The 14,140-nt window shown below is 37.7% G+C and overlaps 1 protein-coding gene and 1 non-coding gene across 2 annotated transcripts; both read right to left on the reverse strand.

Annotated features, from left to right (window-relative positions):
* Positions 1-3,106: 3,106 nt before the first annotated feature.
* TRNAH-GUG (transfer RNA histidin (anticodon GUG)) lies at positions 3,107-3,178 on the reverse strand. Its single transcript has one exon. It is a non-coding gene; the product is annotated as a tRNA-His (tRNA).
* A 1,176-nt stretch (positions 3,179-4,354) lies between these two features.
* On the reverse strand, positions 4,355-7,943 carry LOC116255604 (zinc finger protein GIS2-like). The gene is made up of 4 exons (XM_031631476.2): positions 7,874-7,943; positions 7,024-7,190; positions 5,297-5,386; positions 4,355-5,109 (listed from the first exon to the last, which is right to left on the reverse strand). Exons 2-4 carry the CDS (start codon positions 7,125-7,127, stop codon positions 4,596-4,598), a joined length of 708 nt encoding a protein of 235 aa, XP_031487336.1. The 5' UTR covers positions 7,128-7,190; positions 7,874-7,943; the 3' UTR covers positions 4,355-4,595.
* Between the last annotated feature and the right edge of the window lie 6,197 nt (positions 7,944-14,140).

Genomic DNA, 14,140 nt, shown 5'->3' on the forward strand with positions numbered 1-14,140 from the left:
CTCTAAGAAATATTTGGCTAATTTCGACCGCTTTCCTGTTGTCCGGTAAGCGTTGGCTGCCCACCATCTGGTAAGCGAAAATAAGTCCAAGACATGGATCGGGTCAGTTAGACATCCGGTTCGTTTGGTTCTCTTGTCTTGGATAAGATCCATATCCAAAGCAAGACCGAACCTGATTCTCTTGAACTGGACACTTACTGATCTATACTTTGATCTGGATCGCATTATCCAGATTTTAGTTGACATTTGATCCATTTGTAGCGTTTTCACATAAAAAAAAGAAAAAATCGATATTAGGCATAGATCTGAATCTCACATGGATACTACCCTAAATTCGGTGTATTCAGATCATCTATAAATTGGATGATACTGCTCAATATTTTTAAAAATTTTCACTTGGCTTCTATAAAAGTTTCGAAAATTATATAGTGATTTTTTTTTGAAAAAAAATTTCTGACTCTCCCACTGGTGCTGGCTAAGACCGCCCGAGCTCACCGGGTTCAACCTATATTCATTCATTCTTTGAGACAGTTCAAGACCAAGATTAAAATCGCGAGCGGACCGAGAGAGAGAGAGAGACAGACCTGGTTTTAGCTGGTTAATTTTGTATCATGTGAAACACATTATCTCAATATTAATACTAATAAAAGTTTAAAATCAAACTTATCTAGCTAAGCGAAAGCTGAGTTGTTAGAGTGCATTATTTATTGGCAAAACTAAGTAATTGACTCACTTGACACATTTCACGAGTTCAAGTTAAAATATATATTTAAATAAAGCAAATGGGAAGTGGCGAAGTGAGTTTGCATCGAAACCGAGTCATATTTATGGATCTGAAGTTTGGACTTGGATACGCAAAGTAAAAAAAACCCAAACCAGGTTGAACTGCAAGTTAGACGATGGCCAATCCATGGGGCGTCTTTATGATTGATGTTGAGTATGTCATCGGATCGAGCATTGATTGACAAGAAGGACGCCTCAAAGGATAGACCTGTCCCATGGGCCATGCAATTTAATGTGGACATCCTTCTGTATATGATCCCATTGACAGTTCACAAGATGGTAGTGATGAGAGCCACCTGTGTGATTTCATGAATCACAAGCAAGCAAGAATAATTGGAGAGTGAGAATGAGAGACAGAGCCGATAACATGAAAATGCATAAAAAAAAAATTTGGAACAAGAAGTTCTTTAGATTAAAAAAAACAAACAAAAAAAAAGCTGTAAAAATAAAACAGGAGAATGAAACATAGAATACAACAACAGAGTAAGAGAGGGACAAAGGAAAGAGAGAGAAACTTCATTGTCTTCATATTTTTAACACTTAGACCTGAGATCCCATACGTGCACATGTGCATGCTTTAAAAGCAGTGGATTGTAACACCCAAGTAAAAATTTAATCTCGTGTTTAAGATTGTATGCACGAGAGAAAAATTTATGCTTTAAACGAAGTTGATTGTAACACCCGAGTACAAGTTTAATCTCTTAGATCCAAGATTGTGTGTGAGAGAGAGGGAAAAAGAGAGAAAACTTCTAAAGATTGTCCAAAAACTGATGAAATACCTCACCCTAACTTTTTAAAATTTTATGTAATGATATAAAACTTTGCATACATTCATATATGGTTGCTTTTCCTCAAATATAAATTTACATGTTTGTGCTCTCCGCCACTAGGAAAAGAACTTGTTGATGTTTTTGTTTTGCAAATAAATTAGGCCAAAGCATTTTATTGTCTCTAACTTGTTGATCAATTGTCCGCTCTAAGAATTTGGATTCGAGCAAGCATCTTGAGTTGTTCATTCCATTCTTTGACATATGGTTCTCAGAAGTTTTAGACAAAGACTTTGGTAGTTCACGGAATGTCTCGTACAATGTAGGTTTGAAAAAGGTAATTTCACAAATGCTACATAGTAAACCACCAACCATATTGATTAAACAATTCATAATTAGTTCACATGGTTTTTATATTTATTCAATTCAGTGATGACTCAAAAATTTAATTTAGATTCAAATCGAGTTGGCATCCAAATGACAAACATATAGCCAACTCATTGATAGCTATAATGGCTAATACAATCCAAAAATATAGCATTTTAGGTGAGTAAGAGGAATATACTGATCTGGATACCAAACATTCTTTCAGTACTTTGGGGTGAGATTCATGATATGTTTCATACTTGCATATCAGTGTTTCTCATGATAGACCATAAAAAGTTGATATCTTAGGTGCTCGAAATCGAGATTGGCTGCTTACCAACTTCGCCTACCTCCTTGAAAGATCGAACTTAGAATTTATATTTCCTTTGCAAAACCCCTTGTCACTAAAGTCAAACTTGGATAATTAAATATAAAAACAGCTTTCGTCCAATCATTATTGGAAAAGATACATGAAACTTTTTAAAATGTTGAAATAATATCTTGAAGTGTCAGTAGATGACCAAAGTGGCATGTCCCATAACTACTGACTGCATCATCAGGCGATTCATCTTACTAGAAAGATACACAAAATCGACCTGTATTCTCCGTACTCAATTGGCCTGAGCATTTTCAAAATATTCCTTCTTAAAACATAAAAATAATAGTTAGGTCGATACAGGATGCTCTGTTGGACTCTTGGACAAAACCCTGAAGGCGCACGTGTAATCTGGATTTGATCGTATCACGATGGTCAAAATTTCATATTGGATTTGGGCCGTAGTCTTCTGTTCGTTCTAGTTTCGAAGATCCAAGAGGAGCTGCTTTAACCTTGGAATTCCCTTCCACTTGCTATTTTGGATTTTGAAGTCTTAAGACAAACCCATATCTGATCTGTTAGTGCCCGTGACATTATCAAGAAGGACGCCGATATTCATAGATGTGAACCGAATCCGGCTTGTAATGTTGCGGATTTGAGTTCAATGAGCGTATGTGATAAATAAATATTGAAATAATAAGAGTGTGCAAAAAATAAAAACAAATAATGTTATTGAGCTAAAAATGCTCGAATTAATTGAGCCAGTTATATAGAAGGCATGAAACGTGAGAAGGGGACCTAAAACTCGAGTGTCTGAGGCATGCGGGGCGTCTTGGCTTGGGCGGGGTAGAGAGGAAAATGTTCAAAAAGTGAATGTGGCTGCTGGGATTCGAGCCCAGGTCTCCACGGCCACAACGTGGAATTCTTACCACTAAACTACAGCCACAGGTGATGAAGCAAGATGCAAAAAGTATTTACTAAAAATGACCATTTGGCGGATGCGACACCATTAGTTTTTTCCGTCGGTGCCAGCGTCCCACCGCTCTCTCATTTTTCCTTTTCCAATTCGATTTGTGATGTCTTGAACAGGACGAAGATTGGGAATCATAGTTTTCTAACCAGGCTTGCATTTCTTGAGGACAATTAATTCTTACCATAACCCCACCTTCTTCCCTCTCTCAATTAGATAATAAAATTGTTGAGCAGCTCCTATTGTACGTCTCAAGGCTTGACCAAATCCTAGCTGAGTTCAAATCCCGCTTACATATAAGGAATTAAGTATGCGAAATTGTGAATGGGTAGGATTCGAATCATATGTACTCTTTATCATGTGTTTTTTGTTTTTATGTTCACATATTCAGATTTGAACGGGAATGAAAAACTCTATTACCAGATCCAAAACTCAAACTGAATTTACAATCTGAGTCCGATCTTTTGGTTCACGCCCAAGTCCAAATCTGACTTTGAAACTAAAATCCAAACTGTGTTTATTAGACCTTATAAGGGATAATAGGACATTTGTTTCAAAGGGTCATTTATGATAGGAAAAATGGGTCATTTGAGAAGAACTTCTTCTTTTTTTGATGAGTTAAATCTGATCCTAGTCTAAATCCAATTGGGTATTTAGTTTAATCCAAATTCAAATCCGATTAAATGTCATCTTTTTTTTCTTTTTTCAATCCAGTTCCTTAATCGAAATTCAAACATTTTTTTTTCATATGCTATTTTTTTTAAGTGATTCAATCTAAGTCTGGTATAAGTCTTATTTTTTGACATCCCTGCCTAAAGACATGTTGAGACTAAACCTGCCGAGGTAGAGAGACTAGAAAGAGTTATCCGGGCTCAATTATCTAAATGCAAAAAAAAATGGGTCAGTTTGCGCAAGTTAGTGGCTTGTTTATATGAAGACCACTTTTAAAACAAGAATCCAGCAATTCGGAACTCCATTTCCAAACTTACACGCAATAAAATCAATTTTATCCAAATTGGCGCATATCAGCCCACGCGACAACCGACCCAAAAACTGCCCTCAATCGGCTGATGCAGCTGCATGTCCATTGGATATATTGAAACTTATACACATTTTTTACGAATTTAGAGACATTTCTCCACAGAAAGCTCGTGTAAAAAGGAGATTGGAAAACATTCCATCTTATAAAAGAAGCAATGACATGGGGGCTCCAAACAGGAATGCTCAGAGATTGAACATGCATATGCATGGTCAACAAATTACACAGCTTCGATTGATACATGGAACTAGTCAGTCTTTGATTAGATATAACCCTTCCAAGAAGCAGCCAAAGAACACCTACTGCAACAAGAAAAAGAAATGAAGTAATCTAGCAGCTCAAGCAGTTGATTCCTCACCTATATCTGGTGAATCCACGTTCAAAGTTGCGGGCTGAAGGACACTCATATGCCAAATGGCCGCGACCACCACAGGTGTGGCAGATCATAGACACAGCACAGTCCCTGGTGGTATGACCGTGTTGGTTGCAGGAGCGACAAAGTATATCCCTCAATGGAGCACCACCATCCAGCCCAGCTTTTGGGCACTGCCGTGCAACATGGCCGGAGATGTTGCACGAATTACAAACAGGTTCATTTGTGCAATCACGTGCAAAATGTCCAGTCTGACGGCACTTGTTGCAGGCCTTGTCGTTCGTGCATTCCTCGGCTAAGTGCCCTTGCTTGTAGCAGTTGCTGCATATCATTGCCTCACCCGGTCGGAAAACTGCGCTGTTGCACACTCGAGCTAGATGACCAGTCTTGCCACAGACATGGCAAAGGGGCTCGTTTGAGCACTGGCTGGCCATGTGCCCTGGTTCACGGCAGTTCCAGCACATGGTCGTTGTGGTACACTCGGAAGCAATATGCCTTCAATAAAGAAAGAATCAGCGAAAGACCATTTCCAGAAAAGCACAAGATGAATATAAGACATCTAGAAACTCCACAAAAAATTTCTAACTGTATAGCTTTTCAGATCAGTGAGTTAACCAAGTTGGTGCAATTGTGGTGCGAACATTGTGAATGCAGAAACCCGTTGTATGATTTGCCAACTCACCCAGGAAGCTGACAGTTGTTGCAGACTGCTTCATTTTGACAGTATCTCGCAAAATGTCCAGGTCGTTTGCAGTTATTGCACAGAGGACCCCTGCAAAGGAGACAGGAACAACTCTGTTCAGCCTAGAAACCAAATGAAACGAAAAAAACAATGCAGGAAGCCTACCAGAAAAATATAGATGCATGTCAGTTTTTCAAGTAATAGTTACATAAAGCATCTAACAAACATAATGCACTGCAAATCATTTGCAAGATGGACCAAACAGAAGCTACGAGCCATCAAGTACAGAAGACAACCACCAATTCTAGCCGATATGATGTTCTGATACGAGAATCCCATCTTTAGGACAACGTAAGAACAAAAACAGTTTTGTATTGCATATATCCTTCTTGTATCCTAATAAATTCAGCAGATGCCCAAGTGGCAGTAGCTGTATGAGCTTCATTGCCAAATACTCACAAAATATTCCATGCTTGGGATGTTCAGACACTTTAAACCATGAGAAATAAATTTCTAATAAAAGTCATCATCCTTGAAGCTTCACAGTGCTATATCATAACGACAAGCACAGCATGCATCATATGCAACATAAAGTGGAAAGGACATCTGTATATAGGACAAGAATGACTAATTTACAGGAAATGAGTGTGATTATGATTTCCAATTTAGAACAGATGATCCAATTACAGATTTGTACCTTGTATACGACCTATTCAATTGGAGAATACTGAAACTGCAGTTTTAAAAGAGGAAAAGGTGGCAGGACAAACAAATAGCAAAAGAATATGAAAACAGTTCCAACAAAACCTTAAATGCTCATAATAATTAGATCATGAGCTCATAAAAGTTAAATGACACTTTCTTGAAGAACTCAACTTTACAAGATGTTGATGCAAAATAGCAACAGAAATAAATACAGAAAACCAAGCAATTTAGTGGGGGACAGGTCCCATTCTCTCCCTACTTGAGCTACTCCACACAAAAATAATCACAGAAACCTGGCACAAATCGGCCAATCTTGACTTGCTATTAAAGAAGAGATTTATTAACCCACTGAGAAATGGTCAATTTCTCATTAGTACAAAGCCCCCATTTCAAAAAAGTGCACATATCAAATTATTACTTCTATAAGTTTTAGGTACTTATCGTTTCTTTCCAATTTCAGTTTTTGCTATGCGGAAAACAGATATTGTTTCTAGTTAGGATTGAAAACTGATTAAACGCTTTCTTAACGACTCCATAATTGCTAGTTTTCCAGTTCATTTTTCTCACCTTGCCAAACATGCATGCTCACCGAGAAATAAGAAACAAATTTAACAGAATTAATTTGACTCCAAAAATTGCACATACCTACATAAAGATATAACTGTAAATTTGAACAGTTTATAAAATTACTTGAACTCTAAAATAATTTTTCCTTGGTATTTGCCTGTAAATTGTAAGATTTTCTTATTGATGTCCTTTATCGCTTTTTCATCAATAAACAGATTCATGTGCTAATCAAGATATCATCAACTCTTTCTTTCCCCTGGTATTCATCTAGTACAATAGCTTCTTGCAAATTAATTTTATGGTATCATTTCATTTATTCATCCTTCTCATCGCCCCTTGGCCCGCCCCTAAGCAGATCACTAGCCCCAAATCACTGACAAAACTTCTTCAGTAGTAGCACAAAAGGCTGACGCTCAAGAGGGTATTACAGCAAAGGACTCAAAAGGAAAGCAGACCTGGAACTGCGATAATCCCTCCTATATGGTGCATCACGATAAGAAGCCCGTTGACTGCCACGAAATACACGAGATCGTGGAGGACTTCTACTCTGAGGACACATCCTTCAAATTCACCTGTTTCGCCTATCTGCTTCTTCCAGTTTCACCTCTCCTCCTTGTCCTTCCTGTCCACATTTGCAAGAAGTGTGACATTTTTACAATAGTTCAAGACCACCTTAGCCGAAAGTGCACCAAGAAACACCAAGGAAACCACCACAGAAACTGGCAAGAGGAAAGAATGCCCAACTTCTAATAGAAATATATAACAAGAACAGTGCTTCCAACAAGATAACAACTAAAATATACCAACTTTAGCCCACCCAACTTCACTGGTGTAAGGCTCGACGAGTGATGAAAATGACCACATTGAATCCGTTATAGCTCAAACGACCGAATCACAAAAAAGCAAAAGGCACAGGAAACTATCATCCTCATGCACCAACATGGCCGAATAACACGGAGTTTCAACATGAGGGAAACGATCCCCAAAAGGGATGCTGGATACAATCCACCCACAGACTGCCTTATTAAATTAGGGAAACAACTAACATCCACAGAACAATTAGTTAGCCATATTGAACATCCTGCGTGCAAAAAATTCGTTCAACAGCCAAAAATGATGTTATGAAGGCGAACAAGAAGAAAATCATTCGCCATCACCACCCAAAAAGCAAAACCCTGACTAACTCAAAGCCCTAATTATTCGAACATTTTTAACTCTCGCATTCAACGAAAACCGAGGCAATCGTAAATATTCGAACAGGAAAGCAGGTTAGAAAATGAAGAAGCATAAGAAGGGGGAACTGACCTCGGAGAGAGCCGTTTCCTCTGCCGCGGGACGAGAAGAGAGGCAGGAAATGGAGGGAAAAGAAGCCAGGGAGGAGGACCTCCCTCCACTTATATTAAGATGTCGGGTTTTTCAAATCTCCCGATATGACGCGATATTTTCTTCAAATGGATTAGACTACGAAAATATATCCAGTCCAAACTTTCGCAACATGTACTTTTAATCTAAATAATTTTCGCCGCGTGTTGTATTAACACGATAATTGATTTAGCAAACCTTTTAATTTTTTTCATGTTTCTAATCTAGTTTTCTAATATATTTTGTCTGCGGATTCAATTAAACCTAATTATACAAATATCAATGGAACAAATTTGGATAAAATATCTGTTTTAAATATGTCGGATATGAAAAAAAAACATTAATATTTGGAGGGTCAAAAATCATACATCATTTTCTAATGAAAAGAAGTCCTTTACTTGATTGAGCGTAAACTTCCCAACTCACATTTACAATTCAGGTCCCCCCAAATGTATCAAAGTCAGTTGTAAGTCCAAATTTAGATTTCATACTTGTGCTTCCCAATTTAACAATATTAGTGAACTGTTCTAGTAGTCCCTACTAATGTTACCATAATCATACTTTTGGAACAAGATCCATTAATCTGTTGATCCGGTGAATGGGCCGATTCGCCGGACCAATTGTTAATGGACAAAAATACATAAACAAAGTATATAAATATGGTGATTAATTAGACGTAAAAGTTGTAAAAAATAATTTAAAGAGAAGACGCAAAGCTTTCAAGTTGGGAGAAGCAAGCAAAAAGATCTTACTGGCTTCATATGACACGCTCGCGCGTAAACTTTTCTAATAGGCAAGAGAAGAGAAAGGCACTTGAGAATCTTAGTCTCAAGGTTAGCTTAGCTTCAAGGACAAGTAAAACAGGGCACCATAAACAGGTTAGCTTAACCTTGAGACTAAGATTTTAGATGTAGGCGTTTATGGTGCCCTGTTTTACTTGTCCTTGAAGCTAAGCTAACCTTGAGACTAAGATTCTCAAGTGCCTTTCTCTTCTATTGCCTATTAGTCCTATGAAGCCAGTGAGACCTTTTTGCTTGCATTTTTATAATCTTCTAACTTGAAAGCTTTAGGCCTTGTCTTTAAATTATTTTTTAGAACTTTTATGTTTAATTAGTCATCATATTTATGTACTTCGTTTACGTATTTTTGTCCATTCACAATTGGTCCGGCGAATCGGCCGATTCACCGGACCATTAGAACAGTTCACTGATACTGTTAAATTGGGAAGCGGGTGGTTGATAGACATAGTGGAGCGCAAGTATGAAATCTAAATTTGGACTTACAACTGACTTTGATATATTTGGGGGGACATAAATTGCAAATGTGAGTTGGAAAGTTTACGCTCAATGAAGTAAAGGACTTCTTTTCATTACAAAATGATGTATGATTTTTGCCTCTTTGCATACCACCTTCCAAATATTTTTTTTTTTTTTTTCATATCCGACATATTTAAAACAGATATTTTATCCAAATTTGATCCATTGATATTCTTATAATTAGGTTTAATTGAAAACCTAATAATAGTACATTTTATTAATTTGTTCTTTTATTTTTCAATGTACACGCAGGGGCTGGGGCGGTCTTTTACGTGCACACAAAGAATTATAACTTAAAAACGACAAGTTCCACTACTCCAAAGCGGATGAGCGCAATTACTTAAAAAATGGTTTATGTGGAGGTTTCTTTCCCATAAGGGTTCCCAGGGTTGAAGTTGGAGAGTATATTGAGAGGACGGACTGCAGAACCCAAGTGCAGCATGAGTTTGCTAGGCTGAACTTCAACATGGTGCAGACAATCCACCAGCACCATCGGCTCACACGCGCGCCTCTGGTCGCAAGGGTCTCCATCCCACCGAGGTCCGCTCTATATTGGAGCCCGTTTTTTCCCTGTGAAGAGCCAATTTCTTGGACAATTTATAAAAAGACGTGAAGCATGTGAACTTGGTCAAGTTCTACAAAAGGGGAAGTTGAGGACCCAACATGGTGGGTGACGATTTTGACACCATAAGTTCAAAATTACATTGTATACCCAATATATATCAGCTAATATACTGTTCTCCCACCTCGATGGCATAAAGACATATCACTTATCAGTGTCGATTCAACAATAGGGGACTCCACTCATTTTTTCTTGCTTTCATTGGACTTCTTTAAGTCATTTGTGCTACTTTTTTGCCAAAATTTTCACCTTATCTACAAATGTATTTTGTGCATTTTGCCTGGTTGATGTCGTGAATGCTAATAAAAAATGCATAGCTTATCATGTAAGTCAGTTAACTTTTTTTTTTTAAAAAAAAAATTTAACGTAAAACACCCGACATTAAAGTTCTTTATTTGTCTACAGCTAGACCTTTTCACCGAATTTGAACTAAAGCTGTATTTCTATAGTAATGTAATCAAATGGGCAAAGTCAGATGAGGATCACGTTTTCCTAAAAATTAACATGAATAATTTTCAAAAGATCTTTACATGGGTGGGGGGAGCGGGGGAGGCAGTTGGTGTCGGCAATTGCCCACATAGACCACAAAAAAAAGAACATTTTATTTTTATATTGATATTTTTGAACAAATTTTCTCATTTACATATTGCTTCCTTTAAAAAATTTAAGTTGTACATCTAACATCTCTTAGCCAAAATTTTCTGGCTTGGCCTTGATCTTTAAAAAGCTGAAATTGAAAGATCTAAAAAGCTGAAATTAAAAGATCAGGTTTCTACCTTAAACCCACGTAATTATTGGGACTGTTATGTAGGAGGTTGCACGGTCCCTCACCTTATTACGAGGATCACAAACTGTGACCATGCTTGCCTTGGTGAATTTACGTTTGTTTGGTGCATCAGTATAACTCCACTTTTATCAATCTGTTACATTCATGAAGGCCAGTAAGTTAGCATAGTTTTGCCAGCATTTCATTTTCATTGATGACTCATGTTTTTTTTCCCCTAAAAGATATAAAAAATACATGCAACACACTTGAATGCTGTTAAAAATACATAAAAAAATAATAAAAACATGAGATTTTACGTGGTTTTCCACCACAGAAGGCCACCAAAGGATTAATAGTATGAGATTTGATATTTATACTATTTGTTTACAATAATATATAGATATCTTTTTGATTTTTTTTTACCTGTTTAGGTTGACGTATCTGTTGATAGAGATGCTATTATTATTTTTGTTGACTTCTTTATTCCTATAGATATCATTCCCTTATATATCGCAAAATTATTGCCAACAATAGTAACATTTCTTTTATTGAGCAAAAATGATAGTTACATTGCATAACATCAATATTGTTAGATTTGATATTTACACTCACAGTTTACAATAATTTTCATAAACCCAATTTCCTTGCAAATTCAGGTGGATGACCTTCCTTATTGATAGCAATTTCATTATTATTTTTATTACATCTTTACTTTTATGGATATCATTTTCTTAAAGTCACCACATTACCTTTAACAATAATAACATTTCTTTTGTTGAGAAGATCTTCTTTGATAACGTTAATCATTTGCACAACACTTTCCATTTTCAACAAGTCAACGACCTTCCTTGTTGATAATAATGCTACTATTATTTGTGTCCATCTTCACCTCCACAATATAATCCTCTTATAAGTCACAAAATTATTTTTTATCAATGATCACCTTCATTTTATTGTGAAAATTTTATTTAATAACATTAAACACTTGTATAATTCTCTTTATTTTCTGGTGCACCATATGGGGATCTTCCTGATCTAATACCATATTAAAAAGTAAATAATAAAAATCTAATATAGTTTTTATTTGCCCATACTAACCCCCCTTGGTTTCGCCCCTAGACAGATTTATGGAACACGGCGTTCTAGTATTTCATGGACATGTCTCGATCTTTGGGATGAATCCATGAAATACCATGTTTGTATTCATGTTGTCAAACAGCTCTTAAGCATCACTTAAAATATTTTTATAGTAGAATTTATCTAGTCGGCCGTTAACTATGTTAACCATCAATGGGTAGGCATTGAACAAAAAATTAAACAAATTGAAGATTAGATACCTTCAGGCCACATACTAACTGCATATTCGTATATTTTGTGATCAAGTGCGAACATCCACAACCGGTAACGTTTACTCTTGAAAGTAAGCTTTAATCAATCGGCAGTAGATGCTAATATGTGAGCCAATCGCAGGGCGTTTGGTAAGAAGAATTTGTATCCTTGGAATGCATATTTTTTTAATACATGATAAGAAGGACATCATATTTGAGGAGTGATTATAAACATTGTTTCTAGTTCCGACAATTAAATACTGGACATTCTATAGGCATATTCTATTATTGTCGTCCCATTAAACAGAAAAGGCCCTGAAAAAAAATGGGAACGGAACGTCTTGTGCAATTTCAAGGCCATAGTTTAAAGTGAAGGCTTACCCAAATATATTTCAATGGTGAGTCCTCATAATTAACCATACATCTCCATTTGAAATCCCATGGATTGGTTGCACCTTCTCTCGATCAGGACAATATACCACATGCATACAGTTTTTGATTGAATGACAACCTGCACCTAATCACCGTCTAGGCGTCTAATTTGGTTGAAAACTATGCACTGTTGATTTGGAATGGGATAAAAGGATCTAGTCATAGTTAGCAGCCAATGGCATTTACTTTGTCACAAAATTTTAACTATAAAGTTTGAAATTTTTAAGAGGCACCAATGAGAAGAAATGCTCACAAATATTAATATAAAAATAATTTTTTTTTTTTGGGGGGGGGGGGGGGTTCTGTGAGGGCAATTGCCCACACCTGCCTATAACCCTGCAGTGCAGTGATGGCCACTACTGAATCAAAAAAGAAGTGTGACCTTGGTGGTTGTTCCATTTGGTGGAGCTTTCTTTCTCCTATCCATCATCTTGAGGAAAAACTGCACCGATATAAAGATAAATAATGGAAATCTGTCTTCTGAATGTAGAACTATCGTGATGTAGAATCATTTATGAAGATATCATCAGCCCGACAGAGATTTCAATGAGAGGCGTGTCATTGGCATGGATATCCTACTTTTACATGGTTGAATTATTTATACCACAACGCAGCAAGCAGTGCAGAAAATAAGCATTTGATCAGATGGACGAAGATTTATTAAGAGAGTCAAGCTTTCAAAAGTGAGATCGCGTTCACAACATTGGTCAAAATCCGTCTCCAGATCATCCTGGTCGACGTTTATTTCCAGCTGGTTAAAAGTCATGCCTTAATTTGATCATGGATGGGTTTATGGATAGAAGAAAAACTTTGCTTTTTTGCTTTTACCTATTAAATTTTGATGAATTGTACACCTCGATTTTTTAAGTTCATGCATTCCTTAATGCACACTTCAATTTATTCCGACCAAATGGCACACTAGGTGATGCATCCCTACCCCGGCCAGGATGGCTGAGAGGCAGTGGCGGAGCCAGAGCAGTCCAACCTTTGGATCTGAGTAGGGCCAAATAATTTAAATCTAAAAAATACATAAAGTAATTAAAAAATAATTTTTTTTTCAATGTAAAAGTTTTTTTTTTCATTTTGCCAGGGTGGGGCCATGGCCTAGGCGCCCCCCCCCCTCCCTCCGCCCCTGCTGAGAGGTACCAGCACAACAGCGTGGGCGCAGGCAAGGGGGCTAATCAAGACTGAGCCAGGTGAGGACAGCCTCTTCCTTGATTCCCAAGGCCTTCCAGAGTGCGTGGTAGGTTAAGTAAATGGGCCAGCCTCCGTCCGAGTTCAGCGGCTGCAAGCATCCCAACGGCCTCAGCCAGGCGCGGCCGAGGCAGCCCATCAGCTGCAGCCAGGGCGGCTGGTCAGCGATGTTGGCCAAGCATGGACGAGAGAAGCTCGGGCAGCACAGTCCGCGTGTTCATTTGTGGCACAACACGTCGAGACACTGAAGACATGGCAGCGGGACACAACGACACAGGGTTCCTGAACACCGTTCCAGATTTTGTACCTTGGGTTGGATTTAGATAGCCTATAAATCCAAACCCAAACCAACTCTTCTTTTTGGGTTTTGGATCTTTGTAAACGGGTCGGGTGTAGACCTGGACCCGACTCACTAATTTTGTACTTTGGTGTGATCCGGCTGAATCGATCGAGTGACTCAGATGAAACCGAGTCGACAACATTGCATGATCGGCTGAACCAGTTCGCCTGACCGACCGTCGCATTTACATTAGACGGCGGATGGAGACAGAC

The sequence above is a fragment of the Nymphaea colorata genome, chromosome 6 (genome assembly GCF_008831285.2).
Source record: "Nymphaea colorata isolate Beijing-Zhang1983 chromosome 6, ASM883128v2, whole genome shotgun sequence".
NCBI classification, from domain to species: Eukaryota; Viridiplantae; Streptophyta; class Magnoliopsida; order Nymphaeales; family Nymphaeaceae; genus Nymphaea; species Nymphaea colorata.